Source organism: Amblyomma mixtum, chromosome 5 (assembly GCF_055824585.1).
Source record: "Amblyomma mixtum isolate Tamu chromosome 5, ASM5582458v1, whole genome shotgun sequence".
Lineage (NCBI taxonomy): Eukaryota > Metazoa > Arthropoda > Arachnida > Ixodida > Ixodidae > Amblyomma > Amblyomma mixtum.
In genome coordinates, this window is record NC_143016.1 from 147,296,942 (window position 1) to 147,313,971 (window position 17,030).

Below are 17,030 nucleotides of genomic sequence, written 5' to 3' on the forward strand. Positions count from 1 at the left end.
ACAAAAACTGAAACTTCAGTTATTATGGTTGCAACGTTCGTCACTAATCAGAGCTGTACTGTTATTTTAGACAATTGCTTTATTTTTATCGAAGTGTAAAATGAAATGTTGCTTAATGTACGCGCTTTGCAAAACTACAGTTGCTAGGCCACTGCAAAAATTATTATTGATACTTGCTAGAACAAGCATATAAACGTTTAAACCTTAATAACAGTAAATACTAGTGCCTAAAATGATCCTTCATTTTAGGATACACTTGCTTAAATGATTACACTCACCGGCAGTTTTCAGGCCGCCAGACTCGCTGACGCTGGTCCCACTTGGTCGTGAAAGCAGATTCATCAGTAAATACGACCTTTCCCCAGTGCTCCTCTGTCCAGTGCTCATGATCTCGGGCAAATGCCAGGCGCTTGTCCTTGTTCTTCGCGCTCACAAGTGGCTTCTGCACAGCTATTCTTGACTTCAGGCCAGCCGCGCGCAGGCAACGCCTCATTGTTGCGTTCGACACACCCGGAAGCCCGACAGTGTTCTTAATTTCAGTCGAACTGGCAGTGGGCTTGTCCACAGCGGCCGCAACTATGTTCATGTCGTCGTCTTCATTGGTGACTTTGGGACGGCCTGTCCGCGGACGATCTGTGATCCTTCGCTCCTTTCGGTATGCCCGAACGATCCGATTCACGGTCGAAAGTGGTCGATTTGTTAGCACTTATATCCTCCTCTGGGAGTATGCTTGTTGGCTTAGCGCTACAATTTGCCATCTTTCGCTCTCCGGGACACGAGACATCGCTTGCTCTCCCTAGCTTCGGCGAAAAATGACGCCCCCCAATACTGTTACACTGCTTTTATTACTGGGGCAGCGTAAGAAATAAGCATGAAAAGAAAAAAGTGACATCATTGCTTTAAAACTGATAGCTTGGTGTTTGTCAGCCGATGAACATAAAGAATGTGCAGTGGATCGTGCTTTCACAAGTCATCCGAGAATCATTCACTAGTACAGAGCAGTCGCTTAGCTTGGCACGAATTTGCAGCAGCTTATCAGCCGCGCCAGCGGATAAGAGATTGCCGTGCCCAAGCTACCTCCCTGTGCCAGTTGATACCCTTCCATAGGACTGAATAACGCGCTGCAATGAGTAAAATGCGACATTGCCAACTCGGCGCGTCTGGGCGCTTTCAGCACACAGTGTAGGTGCGCTTCCCAGCAAAGCAAGCACGGCGCGCTTCCGTGCTGTAGCAGACGACACGAAGCACCGCCTCCAGTCTGCTGTGCGCATGCGCCACATTGTTTCGATGCGCGACCGCGCCGGATGCGCTGATGCTCCGCGGAGCGCGGGCACGCTTCGCCGTGTTCGCACATATTTTGAAGGACCCTGTACAAGGACCTGCTCGATGTGTTTCTGCCAGTGCCTGTTTATCGCAGTGCATATCTTCTGGGTCGCGAACGCGATGTGCTAAAAAGGGTCAAAAGAATGCCGGTGAAGCCTTCAGTGCGTTCTTTCTTTTTTCAATTGCATACTGCAACCCTCCCAGTGAAGCCATGGTTGCAGAGCAAAGGCCTTTTTGTACCTTGGTGAGTGGAATGTCTAATTTGCAAAAAAGTGGAAACTATAGAGCATATCCTTCTCGATTGTCATGACGCTGTCTTTCTTTGGGATGTCTTGAAACGCACCCTGAAAAAAGAGTTACCTTTGACGCCTTTTGGAATACGCTTCCTACCATGTGCAGAAACAGGTGAAGTGCCTTGCGACCTGCTAATGTTGCTCTGCATGCATAGCCTATGGCGCACGCGAATGGATGTCAGGCATGAACATGCTGTTGTGCATCCTGCACATCAGTATTTCATTGAAAGCATCGTGTACACACAGGAAGTTTTCGGACAGCGAGCTCCACAACCTGAGTGGTTGCCTGTCCTCGACCAACTAAAATCATTTAACCCATTTTATCATCGTGCACTAGCTAGAAACTGACCAGTGCTTTTATTGTCATGTCATTGTATTTTTGTGTTTCGTTTTTCCGGCCAAGTCGGTAATAAAGAAAAAAAAAGTAGCGTGGCCGAGCGGTCTAAGGCGCTGGTTTAAGGCACCAGTCTCTTCGGGGGCGTGGGTTCGAATCCCACCGCTGCCATGGATTTTTCCTTATGCTTTTTGTGTCCCTGCCCTGTTGAGTGGCCAGCTGCGCACCCTCCTCCTCCTCCTCCTTGTTGTAATCAGAGCGCAGAAGAGCAATTGCGTGGAGAGGAAGTAAGCAGCTGGAGTATCGGTAGCGTGGCCGAGCGGTCTAAGGCGCTGGTTTAAGGCACCAGTCTCTTCGGGGGCGTGGGTTCGAATCCCACCGCTGCCATGGATTTTTCCTTCAGCTTTTTGTGTCCCTGCCCTGTTGAGTGGCCAGCTGCGCACCCTCCTCCTCCTCCTTGTAATCAGAGCGCAGAAGAGCAATTGCGTGGAGAGGAAGTTAGCAGCTGGAGTATCGGTAGCGTGGCTGAGCGGTCCAAGGCGCTGGTTTAAGGCACCAGTCTCTTCGGGGGCGTGGGTTCGAATCCCACCGCTGCCATGGATTTTTCCTTATGCTTTTTGTGTCCCTGCCCTGTTGAGTGGCCAGCTGCGCACCCTCCTCCTCCTCCTTCTTGTAATCAGAGCGCAGAAGAGCAATTGCGTGGAGAGGAAGTAAGCAGCTGGAGTATCGGTAGCGTGGCCGAGCGAATCCTACTTCCGGCCACCGAGCGTGACGGACGCTTGTAGAATGGGCTCCACTGGAGCAGCGATTGCGGCCCGTGCCGGCCGCCGGAACAGGATTGCTGAAACTGCTGATAACTTGTATTAGGTTCTTTTGCCAACTTTGCCTACCGGACGGCTGGTGTTAAACACTGTTTTTCTTCATGGCGATGTGCGACGGCGGCCTTTCAAAGTCGAAGACTTCCGTGATGCCCTGGTCAAGAACGGAACTCTCCTTGACGTGATAGCGGGGGGGGGCGTACCAGGTTAACCACGTATGGGCGGTGACCCTCAGCACTCCCGAGGCAACCAAGCGGCTGCTCGCCGTGAAGGAAATGCAAGTGAAAGGGGGCCGGTGCATGATCATCGACCCTGAGGACCAGCACGTCAAACTACGGCTGCATTGGATGCTGCCCGGCGTCGATGACGAGGACATCAGAACGGCATTTGCAGCGTTCGGAAAGATCACCGCAGTGACCCGCGAAAGATGGCGAGTTCAAGGAATGACTGAAAAGGCCTCTACTACAAGGACTGTTTTATTGAAGATGAAGCCAGGCGTAACAGTCGAAGACATTCCTCATCAGCTGAGGGTGGCGGGAGAGCTTGCGCCAGTGGTTGTGCCTGGTAGGCCAATGCAATGTCTGCGCTGTCGCGGCACTGGACACGTACGGCGGGAATGCAAAATTCCTCGCTGTCAGAAATGTAAGCGATTCGGTCATGGTGAGGCTGATTGCATTCGCACCTACGCATCGGCCACGGGAGCTGCGTTGGAGGACGAAAAGGCGGAGCTGCAAATGGATGCCGCTGAAGCTGAGGAGGCGGCTAAGGGGGCAGGGGGAGCGGAGAAGGTAGCAGCAGCCACCGTCTCCTCACCTGCTTCCGCGGAGGACACCGAGACGCCCAGCGACCAAGGGAAGGAGCCTGAACTTCCAGGCGCCGCGGCGACCGAAACGGCAGGGGACGGCGGATCTGCAGGTGCTTCAAAAACCGAGGTGCCCGAACCTATGTGCAGCGACGAGGGCAGGGATGACGGCGACAGCCGCATGGCGACCGTTAGTGCTCCCGTCAAGCGCCCTCACAATCTGACTCTCAACGAAGGACCAACGATACTACCACCACTGCAGAGGAGCCTCCAACGAAAGCTGCGCAGGCCCGGAGGCCTGCATTCAAGCCGCGCCCCAACGTTTCATCTGAAAGACGAGTCGCCGCAAGTTCACCTTTGCGGCAAGGCCACGGCGACCGACCTGAGGACCCTGGCGTCACACAAAGCGTCTAGCGATACGCTGGACGCGAGAGGTAAGCGCCATGTTCTCGGTCTCTACACCTTTTTGTCGAAATGGCTCCGCTATGTTGTCTGAAAATAGCCACACTTAATGCAAGGGGGTTGGCGGGGAAAAGAAAACAGAGTCAAGTGTATCGACTTATAACAGACTGTGAAATTGACCTGTTGGCGGTACAAGAAACTAAAGTAGACGGTGAGGAAGAGACCGGGAGCATGGTGCAGCGTTTCACGTGTAGGTATTATGCAGTAGTGGCTCATGCAGTGATAACGTCGGCTGGGTGTGTGCTCTTCGTCAAAAAGCTGCCGGGCCTGATTGTTCAGGCTTATGCAACATGTTCTCATGGACGATTTATTGTGCTTGATTATGCTTACATGAATGTGGAGTGGAGAATGATCTGCCTTTACGCACCTAACAAAGTTGACGAGAGGGCAGCCTTTTTTGGAAAAGTTGAGGAGTACTTCACTGTCGAAAGGCAAATGATCGTCATGGGTGATTTCAACTGTGTCTTGGCTGCGCGTGACAAAACAAGTGATAGAATATTCAGAGACATAAGTACCGAAAGACTGTCCGAGTTAGTGAAAAAATGGAATATTGAAGATGTGGCTGACTGTTTAGAGGGTGAGCGGGATGTGCAATTCACGGACTTTCAGCGTACGAGTCACGCACGTCTAGACCGTATTTATATGGCGGTAGACCTGCTGCCAAAATGCAACAATTGCAAGGTTGAACCTGTGTCCTTCTGGGACCACTGTTTGGTACAGTGTAGGATAGGAACAGCAAAACGGGACAATGCTTTTAATTGGGACTTGTGGAAATTTAGTGATAAGCTGTTAAAGTGTGAACGTTTTTGTGACAATATAAAAGAAGAAATTGGCAAAGTAGAGCCAAATTCAAGACAAAAGTTATGGGAGCAGTGGGAACTATGTAAGCAGCAAATTAAAATATACGCAATTGAAAAAGGCTAGCTGCTTGAAAAAAGAGGAAAAAATAAAGGAAAAGGATTTAAGAGAACTGCTGCGGAAACTAATTGAGCAGGAGAGTAAAGCTCCTGGTTAGTGGATTGAGGACGTAAAGAAAATTAAACAAAAGGTTGAAGTTATGGAACAAGAGCGTTATCGCGGTGCGCTGATGCGTGCGAGAGCCGAAGAGGCGGTTTTCGGTGAAACACCAACAAAACGAGTATTGGGCATGGAAAAAGCACGGGCTGAGCGCAATAGGATTGATAAAATTGAATGGGGAGGTGTCGTAGCAGATGACGAAACGCATATCAAGCAAGCTTTTGCTTTATATGCAAAATACTGTTGGCCTCACGGCCAACAGTATTTTCAAATAAATAAAAATAAATAAATTCTATCAGGCACTTTTCGCAAAACACGACGTAGACATCGACACATTCAAGGGAAGGTTTCTAGGAGCGATGCCAAGATTAGATGACGAACAGAAACAGAGATTAGAGGCACCAATTACTGAATCCGAAGTGCAAACAGCAATAGGAAATTTAAACTCGGGTAAGTCGCCTGGACCAGACGGTTTAAGTGCGGCTTTATATAAAGCCTTTAAGCAAGACATTTCCCCTTTGTTAACGGTACTCTTTAATGACGCATATGAATTAAAAGCACTACCTCCTTCCTTTGGCGTATCTTACACTGTCCTAATTCCGAAAACGGAAGATAGTGAAAAGTTAAAGCATGTTACAGCCTACAGGCCGATTTCACTTGCGAACGTGGACTACAAGATATTCATGAAGGTGCTAGCAAGGCAGTTACAAAGCGTAATGAATGTGATAGTTGGTTCTCATCAGACGTGCGGCATCAAAGGTCGTTCTATTGTGTCTAATATTCATAAAGCATGATGTGTTCTTGAGTGTTGTCATATTACGAACAGTCCTGTTGCTATCCTTCAGTTAGACCTGGAAAAAGCGTTTGACTGCGTGGCACATGAACTTTTGTTTTTAATTTTGGATCACGTGAATGTCGGGTCAGTCATCAGGAAGGGAGTGACCATGGCGTACCGAAACTGCACAACGAGACTAATAGTAAATAAGAGTTTGGGAGCCCCCATAAGCGTGAAGCGTTCGGTGCGCCAAGGCTGCCCCCTAAGCCCTCTTTTGTTTGGGGTATACATAGAATCCCTGTGTTTGAGCATATACAGAATGACGGTATTCAAGGTTTTAAGTTACAAGCGACAGAAATTAAGTTGCTGGCTTATGCGGATGACGTAGCTGTTTTCGCTACTGATTATGAGAGCATAAGGAAGGCCATTGATTGTGTTCGGCAATTTAGTCAATCGACAGGAAGTCGAGTCAACTGGGCCAAATGTATTGGCTTCTGGCATGGTGAGTGGCCAACCACTCCTGTTAACTTTGCGAATGTGTCCTGGGTAACGACCTCAGTGAAGTATTTAGGTGTCCCACTGGAATGTTATCGAGATAGCGAACCGCATTCGAAAAGGCAGCTGGAAGACACCCGTGCAAAAACTGACAAGTGGAAAGGAGCTAGGTTATCTACATTTGCCAGAGCTACAGTGTGCAACTTATTCTTCGTCAGCAAGTTGTGGTACGTGACGCAGGTACTGCAGTGTTCGCGAGTTAACGTGCAGAAACTGCACCGCATCTTTGCAGTGTTTGTCTGGGCCTCGAGCTGGGAACGATGCAGCCGGACAAATTTGTTCAGAAGTGTAAAAGACGGAGGACTAGGGCTCGGCCATCTGTTTTTGCGCCAAATTGTCAGCAGATTTTTATTCTTTCGAGACGCGAGTGACCCGTTCTTGCGCACAATCTGTCATGTAAGGCTGGGCCATGCATTACCGGAATGGATTGTTGGAACAGATAACATTCAAGGTCGTATTTTTGGATACACCAGAGAAGTGGTTATGAGTGTTAGATTTCTAGCTGCTCGTTTTTCGCAGCAGTACCTCTCGACTGCAAAAAAGAAAACACTCTATCGGGATTTACGAGCTGTTCTGCCTGAACCATTGTACAGGGCCACATACCGTGGAGGCCAGGGCGGTAATGTGTTGAAGAGGGTGAAGAAAATGCAGGTACCAGCAGCAGCCAAAAGCTTCTTTTTGAGATTACACACAGAAACACTGGCCGTCAAAGCATTTATGGAGAAAAAGGGAATGTTTCTTCCTTGGGGTTCAGATTGTCTGATATGTAAGAAGCCAGAGACAATCGATCATGTATTCTTCCACTGCTGGGAAGGCGTCTACTTCTGGGACGTCTTGCAAAGAACGCTGAAGAATGACTTGCCTCTAGACACGTATGGAATACGGTATCTCCCTCTACAGAACGAAGAGGGAGTGCCTTATGATGCAATACTGCTGCTGGGCCTCCACGCTATTTGGCGCTCACGAATGGCTGGATACCACTGTGAACCGGATGCGAGGCCTGCACGAATTTACTTCCGCGAGAGTGTGCACTGGTTTGTTCAAATACAGAAAACGGGTGCTCACGTTCCTGAGTGGCTCTCGAGGGTAGAGCCCTTGGTGTCCTTAAAGGACTTTTAGCATGACGATGCCTGCAGCAGACGGTTGAGTGTGAGTAGCACCTGAAAGGTGTACAATGTAAATTTCCTTTTGTGTTTGTGTACCGTGTCGGAGCCCGGCAATAAAGAAAAAAAAAGGTAGCGTGGCCGAGCGGTCTAAGGCGCTGGTTTAAGGCACCAGTCTCTTCGGGGGCGTGGGTTCGAATTCCACCGCTGCCATGGATTTTTCCTTATGCTTTTTGTGTCCCTGCCCTGTTGAGTGGCCAGCTGCGCACCCTCCTCCTCCTCATTCTTGTAATCGGAGTGCAGAAGAGCAATTGCGTGGAGAGGAAGTTAGCAGCTGGAGTATCGGTAGCGTGGCCGAGCGGTCCAAGGCGCTGGTTTAAGGCACCAGTCTCTTCGGGGGCGTGGGTTCGAATCCCACCGCTGCCATGGATTTTTCCTTATGCTTTTTGTGTCCCTGCCCTGTTGAGTGGCCAGCTGCGCACCTTCCTCCTCCTCATTCTTGTAATCAGAGTGCAGAAGAGCAATTGCGTGGAGAGGAAGTTAGCAGCTGGAGTATCGGTAGCGTGGCCGAGCGGTCCAAGGCGCTGGTTTAAGGCACCAGTCTCTTCGGGGGCGTGGGTTCGAATCCCACCGCTGCCATGGATTTTTCCTTATGCTTTTTGTGTCCCTGCCCTGTTGAGTGGCCAGCTGCGCACCCTCCTCCTCCTCATTCTTGTAATCAGAGTGCAGAAGAGCAATTGCGTGGAGAGGAAGTTAGCAGCTGGAGTATCGGTAGCGTGGCCGAGCGGTGGATTCCATTTCCGGCCACCGAGCGTGACGGACGTGTGTGTCATGGGCTCCGTAGGAGCGGCTTCAGCGGCCCAGCAGGGCCGCGGTAACAGGAATATTGCTTCAGACAATGAGTACCAAGTTGTTTTGCCTAGTTTGCCAACAGGGCGTTTTGTTTTGAACACCGTTTTTCTACACTGTGATGTTAGGGCCCGCCCGTATCGGGCAGAAGATTTTCGCGATGCGCTCGCCGAGTTATCGCTCCTGCCGGAAGTGATTGCCCTCGGAGCCTACCGCATGAGCCATGTGTGGGCGGTGACTTTCAAGGACGAAGATGCGGTGAAAAAGATTGTCGGCATGGGTGAGCTGCTGGTGAAAAAGTGCCGCTGTATCGTAATTGATCCTGCCAACCAGGACGTTCGCATGAAAGTGCATTGGTTGCTGCATAGCGTGCCCGACGACGACGTACGGTTTGCCTTCGAGCCGTACGGGAAGGTCACAGACGTTGGCCGAGAGCGGTGGCGGGTGCATGGCCTAGCAGATAAGGGCTCAACTACCAGACTGGTCACCTTGAAGTTGAAGCCTGGCGTAAAGCTGGACGACCTGCCGCACCAGGTGAGCGTCGCCGGAGAGTTGGCCCTCGTGGTCGTGCCAGGCAGGGCTCCGCTCTGCCTTCGGTGCCGTGGCACGGGCCACATTCGTCGCGACTGCCGCATCCCCAAGTGCAGTGCGTGCCGACGCTTCGGTCATGAGAGCAGCCAGTGCGAGCGGACGTATGCCAGCGTAACAGGACTGACAACCACCGACGACGCCTCAAACCTGCTCATGGACGAGGCGGACATGGAGGATGCAGCATCGGTGGCAAGTGCAAGAACGGAGGTAGCCGAAAATACGGTGATTCCACTGCCGCAGCAGGAGCAACCCGGAACCGAAGCGGTTACTGCAGAGCAGCATCAACCGCCTTCGCAGGATTCTTCGACAGCTCCGAGCGCCGAGCTGAAAACCTCAGTTGATCATGAAGCGGCTCCCAGCACCTCAGAACCCGAGGTTATGGACATCCTTAGCGCTTCAGCCAGCCTGCTGGCGGGGAAAAGACCACACGACAAGACCCTTAGCGTTGGGACGAAGGAGGACGGCGGGGGCGGAGACGAGCCACCCACCAAAGCCCCAGGTATGCGGAGGTCTACCTTGAAGCCGCGACCGAACATTCCGGTCGATTCGCGGCAGGCGGGTAAACCGCCCCCGTAAATTTAGTTTGTCTAGCTAAGGTGGGTTGGGAGGGGTTTCCGTAAACGCCATGGCCCTCATCATGAGCGGTTCGTTTTTCGTGTTCGGGCTTGGAAAGAGGTGCCAAGTTTACTTGGACTGTCCTTTTTTGTTGGGTAGAGTTTTATTTTTTTTTTCCTGGCCTTCGACGCGCTTATCGCCACAGTATGATGACCACAGACCCTTGGGCTATTGTAAAGGGCACCATTCTACCGTGTAGCCATGGCGGTTAATATCGAAAGAGCGCTACGGGTAGCGACGTTAAACGTACGGGGCCTTGGAGCAAGACGACGACAATGTCAGCTTAGTCGCCTTCTCTTAGATAATGACTTACATATAGTGGGAATCCAAGAGACAAAAATTGAGAGCCAGGAGCTCACCGACCGAATGGTGTCCAATTTTCGTGCTCATTTCGATGTGTGTATTTCTCACGCGATTGGTGGATCAGGTGGTTGCGCCATATTCATACGCAACAACTTTGGAATCTGCGTGCAGTCAGTATTTTCATGTGACAGTGGACGCCTCTTAATCGCTGATATCGTCTTTGGCGAATTGGAGTGTCGCGTCATCTGTGTATACGCGCCGAATATTGACATGGAACGGCGGGCATTCTTTGAAAGGCTTGAGGCGTACCTAAACTGTCAGAAAGTGATAATACTGCTAGGCGATTTTAACTGTGTTTGCAATGTTGATGACCGCGCAAAACATTCGCGTGTTCGTGACAAGAGTGCAGAATTTCTTAATACACTTGTGCACGAATATGACCTTGAAGACATTGGTAGCGTTTTCGCCAGCGGTACTCGTCCGCAGTTTACACACTTCCAGCAAGACAGCCATGCAAGGTTAGACAGATTATATGTCTCTGCCGAATTGATACCCTTGTGTAGCGAGTACGAAGTGAAACCCATCGCATACAGCGATCACTGCTTGGTAACGGCACCCTTTGGAAAGACGCAGAGAAAACGAATCTTTAGCTGGAACTTGTGGAAAATGAATGCGCAGCTGTTGGATGACGAAGCTTTTGTCGACGCTGTAACGAAAGAACTGAAAAATTTGACTGCAAGCGAGCCAGAAAGTTACGCCATTCGTTGGGAAGATTTTAAGCAGAAAGTAAAAACAATGGCTATTGAAAGAAGTAGTGTCATTCGACGCAATCAGAAAGAAGCAGAGACAAAGCTTCGCCAGCAACTGCAGTTCTTTGTTAGTATGGAGAATGTCGAACCTGGTCTGTGTGTTAGAGGAATAAAGGAAGTGAAAACTGAACTTGAACGGATAGATTCGGAGAAGTACAAGGCGGCAGTAGGGAGATCATGGTCCGAGAAGCTGTGGGCGGGAGAAATGCCAACCAAGCGGGCTCTCTCAGATGAAAAAAGATACGCATGTCAAAAAGAAATCCGCCAACTAGCTATAGGTGAAAACATCACGTCTAACAGAAATGAAATTAAGCAAGCGATTGCCGAGCACTTTAAGGAAATTCTAAGCCATCCACGGGACCTTAAAGATTGTTTCCGAAAAGAATTCCTCCCGTTGATGCCAAAGCTTGACGAAGAAGTAAGGACACAGCTAGAACAACCAATCACACCAAGTGAGATAGAATGCGCAATAAATGAGCTGGCAGTCGGGAAAGCACCTGGGCCGGATGGCTTAGGGGCCATTTTCTATAAAACCTTCCGGTCTGAGGTTGCCCAATTTCTTTATCACGTTGTTAGCGAAGCGTATGACCAGAAAAGACTACCCTTGTCCTTCACAACCTCGCATATCGTGCTAATCCCGAAGAGTGATGATGCTCAGAAACGTTTGTTGCCAGGCTCATATCGCCCAATAACTCTTGCTAACGTCGACTATAAAATATTCACCAAAGTTCTAGCAAAGCGACTGCAAGGTGTTATTAAGAAGTTGGTTGGACCACACCAGACTTGTGGCATTAAAGGCCGCACTATCGCGACGAATGTGCACGTGGCTCGAAGCGTGCTCGAGTGTTGCGATGCGCTGGGCGATCGAGTCGCGATGATGCAGCTTGACCTGGCAAAAGCCTTCGACCGTGTCTCGCACAAGGCATTGCTCTGCATACTTGAACACACGAATGTGGGCAGTGTGATTACGGAAGGCGTCACGATGGCGTACAAAAAATGTACAACGCGTATTATTGTTAACGGTGAGCTCACTGATAGCTTGTGCGTGCTCTCGTCGGTGAGGCAGGGATGCCCCCTTTCACCACTGCTGTTTGCCGCTTATCTTGAGCCACTCTGTCTGGCGATGGAACATAATGCGCGCAAAACAGGTTACAGACTACAGGCTGCCGAAGTCAAAATTCTGGCGTACGCGGATGACATCGCGGTGTTCTGCGCCAGCAAAGATAGCATTAGAGAGGCAACTAATGTCGTCGAAAAGTTTTGCGATGCGACTGGAGCCCAGATAAACTGGGATAAAAGTCATGGCTTCTGGCATGGCGATTGGGTGGACACACCAGAAGCCTTTTGTCGGCTCACCTGGTCAATGGTGCCAACGCAGTACCTTGGTGTGCCTCTCGGAAATTATCGCGACCCTGAACCGTACTGGAGGGATCAAGCCTTGATGGCTAAAGAAAAGGCGAACGGGTGGCAAGGCAAGCAACTGTCGATGTTTTCTAGAGCCACTGTCTGCAACCTTTTTTTGATATCAAAAATCTGGTACGTCATGAATGTGTTGTGTGCGGCGAGGATGAGCATTCAAAAAATGCACCGGGTTTTTGCTATTTTTATTTGGGCCTCGACTTGGGAGCGGTCCAGTCGAACGAATTTGTTTTTGCCTGTAAAGAAAGGAGGTCTTGGCCTGGCTCACTTGTTTCTGCGACAAATTGTGGCACGCTTTGTTTTTTTACGGGATCAGAATGATATCTTCCTGCGCACAGTTATACAAGTAAGACTGTATAGACTTCTGCCTGGATTCGTAGTCTCGTCTGTGCAAAATATGTGCGGAAGGGTGACTGGATACCTGCATGAAGTTGTTTTATCGTATAGGCTGTTGAATGTACGTTTTTCCCAGCAGTACCTGTCAACCGTTACAAAGAAAAAACTCTACAGAGACCTTGTAGATGTCATGCTCCCTGTACCTTTGTACCGTTCTCCACATCGCGGTGGCCCAGGACAGGACGTCCTAAAAAGAGTGAAGAAAATGCCTATACTACCCTCCGCCAAATCGTTCTTTTTCAAGTTACATACAAACACCCTCCCAGTTAAGACCTGGCTTCACGATAAAGGACTCTTCATTCCCTGGAACACTGACTGCTTTTTATGCAAGAAACCCGAAACAATAGAACACGTATTTCTAGACTGCTGGGACCCGATCTTTCATTGGGATGTACTCCAAAGAACTTTAAAAAAGCAGTTACCCCTGGATCCGTACGGCATACGTTTCTTGCCTGTGAATCCCTCAGAGGAAATACCTTATGACCTCATTATGGTCCTGGGCCTCCACGCGGTGTGGAAAACACGAATGCAGTTTGAACACGCTGACTTGGTTGTTCGCCCGGTTCGCGAACATTTCATTGAGAGCGTTGTGCGCTTAAGAAATGTGTACAACGCACTGCCTGATCCACCACAATGGATAACTGTACTAGATGGATTAATGTCGCTCAAAAAATTTTAAAGTCGTGTCGGCCGAAGTGTGGCCGCCATGTTTTATTTCTTGTAACCTCTTGATTTGTACGTCAAAATCGGCAATAAAGAAAAAAAAAAAAAAAAAAAAAGCGTGGCCGAGCGGTCTAAGGCGCTGGTTTAAGGCACCAGTCTCTTCGGGGGCGTGGGTTCGAATCCCACCGCTGCCATGGATTTTTCCTTATGCTTTTTGTGTCCCTGCCCTGTTGAGTGGCCAGCTGCGCACCCTCCTCCTCCTCATTCTTGTAATCAGAGTGCAGAAGAGCAATTGCGTGGAGAGGAAGTTAGCAGCTGGAGTATCGGTAGCGTGGCCGAGCGGTCTAAGGCGCTGGTTTAAGGCACCAGTCTCTTCGGGGGCGTGGGTTTGAATCCCACCGCTGCCATGGATTTTTCCTTATGCTTTTTGTGTCTGTCCTGTTGAGTGGCCAGCTGCGCACCCTCCTCCTCCTCCTTCTTGTAATCAGAGTGCAGAAGAGCAATTGCGTGGAGAGGAAGTTAGCAGCTGGAGTATCGGTAGCGTGGCCGAGCTGTCCAAGACGCTGGTTTAAGGCACCAGTCTCTTCGGGGGCGTGGGTTCGAATCCCACCGCTGCCATGGATTTTTCCTTATGCTTTTTGTGTCCCTCTCCTTTTGAGTGGCCAGCTGCGCACCCTCCTCCTTCTTGTAATCAGAGCGCAGAAGAGCAATTGCGTGGAGAGGAAGTAAGCAGCTGGAGTATCGGTAGCGTGGCCGAGGGAGTCCACTTCCGGCCGCGATAGCGAACGGACGCGTGTGAAATGGGCTCCGTTGGAGCGGTATCAGCGGCCGTGTCCGGCCGCGGTAACAGGTTTTCTTCTGCATCGGATGATGAGTATCGTGTTGTTTTGCCTAGTCTGCCTTCAGGGCGTTTGGTTTTGAATACCGTTTTTATGCATGCGGACGTGAGAGCACGGCCCTACCGAGTAGAAGACTTCAGGGATACGCTGGTGAATTTGAATCTGCTCCCCGAGGTTACGGCCTTGGGGGCGTATCAAATGAATCACGTGTGGGCAGTTACCTTCAAGTGTGACGCAGGTGTGCAAAGACTGCTCGCCAACAACGAAGTGCAAGTGAAGTACCATCGCTGCGTTCTCATCGACCCGTCTCACCAGGACCTACGGTTGAAACTGCACTGGCTGCTGCCCACCGTCCCCGACGACGACGTGCGGGCGGCTTTGTTAGTTTACGGAAAAGCGACAGATGTGGTCAAGGAGCGTTGGAGGGTGAATGGTGTGTCTGACAAGAGCTCGACGACGCGGACCGTGACTTTGAAGCTCAAGGCCGGTGTGAAGCCGGAAGATATACCACATCAGCTTAGGACTGCTGGTGAGCTGGCCCTTGTCGTGGTGCCGGGCAGGGCACCCCTCTGCTTGCGATGCCAGAGCACAGGCCACATTCGTCGTAACTGCAAGGTACCGCGCTTTGTGCTATGTCGTCGCTTTGGCCACGACGAGACCGAGTGCATGCGTACCTACGCCAGCGTCGCAGGGCCCGCGAGGAGTGACGATAACTCGGAGCTCCTAATGGATGAAGCTGATGCTGAAGCAGCAGCCAAGGCGGAGTCGGAAGACAAAGCTACGGCTGGAAATGAGCCGGCTGAGCAAGCCTCGGGCGAAACAGTACGCCAAGGCACTCCGAACCTCGAAGAAAATGGCACAACTGAGAGAACAGAAGACCCATCGACGGCGAGGTTGGTTCAGGACGAGAAGATAAACGCGACATCGGTGGGAAGCGCCAGCGAGGGGGAGCAGAACATGGACACATCAAACGAGGGCACCGCCGCCGCGGCGACTAAACGCTCGCACGAAGTCGTCGAGGAAGATGACACATCTTTTGGCCCGCCCGTCAACGGAGAGCCACCGTCAAAAGCAGCTCCCGTGCGTCGGTCGACGTTGCGACCTCGGCCGAACATCCCTCCAGACCGGAGGACGACGACGAGGGCGACGACGCCGACGCCGCCGACGCAGCCGCCGCCGGCGGCGGCCTCGTAGTTGTAAGTTTTTGGACTGGACGAGCGCTTGTTCTGGCGCTGAGGATGCTTCTTGTCAACGGTAAGCACCATCCTCTTGGTCTCCTTCCATACTACAATGGCGCTGCCAGATAGAGCTTTGCGATTCGCCACAATCAATGTCCGAGGGCTATGTGCGAGGAGGAGGCAACGGCAGTTATATAGGTTGTCAACGGAAAAAGATTTAGATATTATTGCCGTACAAGAGACGAAAATTGAAGGAGATGTTGAGACCGAGAGTATGGTGCTGCCTTTCATGTCACATTACTACGCGTGTGTGAGCCATGCGGTTGGGAGATCCGCAGTCTGTGTTCTTTTTGTGCGCCAACATTTGGGGCTTGAGGTGCAGGCCGTACGGTCGGACATTGCAGGACGTATGGTTCTTCGCGATTTTAGTTTTGGTTCAGTGCTATGGCGGGTGATATGTACTCGAGGAAAGACGACAGATGTTTGAGGGACTCAAAAATTATTGCGATGTCGATCGGAAACTAGTACTGATGGGAGACTAATTGTGTTTTAGCGGCGCGAGATAAAGCGAACGATACACCGTACAGAGACGCCAGCACGGCAGAACTTCGAAGCTTAATCGATGAATTTGGGCTCGAAGACGTAGCGGAATGCTTGGAAGACGACTACTGCGCGTTCGCTTTACGCATTTCCAAGGAGCCAGTCACGCCCGGCTTGATAGAATGTACGTTTCGGCCGAATTGACAGCGCTTTGCAGAGAGTACCATGTGCAGTCTGTGTCATTCAGCGACCACTGTCTTGTCTGGTTTGATATTAAGAACAAGAAAGAAAATAAAAATAAATTCACATGGGAGTTATGGAAGTTTAACGCGAAGATTTTAGATGACGACGTTTTCAAGGAACAAGTGTCAAGTGTGCTTGAAGAAATTAAGGATAATACAGCCACAGTGGTTTGCGAACAATGGGAGACTTTCAAGCAAAAAACTAAAATGAAAGCGTTGGAACGAGCTAGCGCTATAAAGTACGAGAATGATAACTATGAGACGAACTTACGAAAGAGCCTGCAAATGCTAATAAATCAAGAAAACTCAGCTCCAGGCACGTTCAAGGCTGAAATCTGTTCGCTCAAACATATAAGCTCGAACAGTTTGATATCGACCGATACCGGGGTGCGCTTGTAAGAGCCAGAGCCGATAAAGAGATAACCGGTGAGGCACCAACTAAAAGATCACTGGCAAGGGAAAGAAAATGGGCCCGCAAGAATGTGATTTCCGAGGTTGAACAAGACGGCATTATTTTGAACGAACAGAACGACATCGAAAACGCTTTCACCCTGTTTTACAAAGGTCTATTTGCGCTTAGAGCGGTAGACTTAGAAATCTTCAGGACAGAATTCCTGGCTTTAATGCCTAAGATTAATGACAACTCAAAAGAGGTGTTAGAGCGCCCGATTACTGTCGCTGAAATAGAGTTGGCTATCGATGACTTAAAACGAGGGAGGTCACCAGGACCAGATGGATTAGGCGCCGAATTCTACAAGACTTTCAAGAATGAATTAGCCCCTATAATAGCCCACCTTTTAGAAGACGCATATGAACGGAAGCGCCTACCGCCTTCTTTCGTGGCCACGCATACAGTTCTCATCCCCAAAACAGAGGATCCAATCGCTTTAAGGCAAGTAAAGTCCTATCGTCCAATCAGCTTAACGAACGTCGACTACAAGATCTATATGAAAGTAGTGGCTAAAAGACTTCAAACGGTTATAAAAGAGATTGTTGGACCACACCAGACTTGCGGTATAAGGGATCGGTCAATATTCACTAACATTCACACGGCGAGATGCGTGCTGGAGTGCTGCGATGCACTAAACATGAACGTCGCAATGC

At 50.2% G+C, this 17,030-nt stretch overlaps 2 protein-coding genes, 8 non-coding genes and 1 pseudogene across 10 annotated transcripts; all 11 read left to right on the top strand.

Annotated features, from left to right (window-relative positions):
- The first annotated feature begins 2,039 nt into the window (after positions 1–2,039).
- TRNAL-AAG (transfer RNA leucine (anticodon AAG)) lies at positions 2,040–2,121 on the top strand. The gene has a single exon. It is a non-coding gene; the product is annotated as a tRNA-Leu (tRNA).
- Positions 2,122–2,255: 134 nt separating this feature from the next.
- On the top strand, positions 2,256–2,337 carry TRNAL-AAG (transfer RNA leucine (anticodon AAG)). The gene has a single exon. It is a non-coding gene; the product is annotated as a tRNA-Leu (tRNA).
- A 128-nt stretch (positions 2,338–2,465) lies between these two features.
- TRNAL-AAG (transfer RNA leucine (anticodon AAG)) lies at positions 2,466–2,547 on the top strand. Its single transcript has one exon. It is a non-coding gene; the product is annotated as a tRNA-Leu (tRNA).
- A 497-nt stretch (positions 2,548–3,044) lies between these two features.
- Positions 3,045–3,984, top strand: LOC149344067 (uncharacterized; annotated as a pseudogene).
- A 3,629-nt stretch (positions 3,985–7,613) lies between these two features.
- TRNAL-AAG (transfer RNA leucine (anticodon AAG)) lies at positions 7,614–7,695 on the top strand. Its single transcript has one exon. It is a non-coding gene; the product is annotated as a tRNA-Leu (tRNA).
- A 131-nt stretch (positions 7,696–7,826) lies between these two features.
- On the top strand, positions 7,827–7,908 carry TRNAL-AAG (transfer RNA leucine (anticodon AAG)). The gene has a single exon. It is a non-coding gene; the product is annotated as a tRNA-Leu (tRNA).
- A 131-nt stretch (positions 7,909–8,039) lies between these two features.
- Positions 8,040–8,121, top strand: TRNAL-AAG (transfer RNA leucine (anticodon AAG)). Its single transcript has one exon. It is a non-coding gene; the product is annotated as a tRNA-Leu (tRNA).
- A 169-nt stretch (positions 8,122–8,290) lies between these two features.
- LOC149344071 (uncharacterized) lies at positions 8,291–9,579 on the top strand. The gene has a single exon (XM_089542545.1). The coding sequence runs from the start codon at positions 8,314–8,316 to the stop codon at positions 9,496–9,498; it is 1,185 nt and encodes a 394-aa protein (XP_089398671.1). The 5' UTR covers positions 8,291–8,313; the 3' UTR covers positions 9,499–9,579.
- Positions 9,580–13,452: 3,873 nt separating this feature from the next.
- On the top strand, positions 13,453–13,534 carry TRNAL-AAG (transfer RNA leucine (anticodon AAG)). The gene has a single exon. It is a non-coding gene; the product is annotated as a tRNA-Leu (tRNA).
- Positions 13,535–13,663: 129 nt separating this feature from the next.
- TRNAL-AAG (transfer RNA leucine (anticodon AAG)) lies at positions 13,664–13,745 on the top strand. Its single transcript has one exon. It is a non-coding gene; the product is annotated as a tRNA-Leu (tRNA).
- Positions 13,746–13,913: 168 nt separating this feature from the next.
- LOC149344074 (uncharacterized) lies at positions 13,914–15,160 on the top strand. The gene has a single exon (XM_089547134.1). It carries the CDS (start codon positions 13,928–13,930, stop codon positions 15,158–15,160), a length of 1,233 nt encoding a protein of 410 aa, XP_089403260.1. The 5' UTR covers positions 13,914–13,927.
- Positions 15,161–17,030: the final 1,870 nt, after the last annotated feature.

Bases quoted from the DNA above. Each gene is read 5' to 3' on its own strand.
- LOC149344074 (XM_089547134.1), top strand. From the start codon at position 13,928: ATGGGCTCCGTTGGAGCGGTATCAGCGGCCGTGTCCGGCCGCGGTAAC.
- LOC149344071 (XM_089542545.1), top strand. From the start codon at position 8,314: ATGGGCTCCGTAGGAGCGGCTTCAGCGGCCCAGCAGGGCCGCGGTAAC.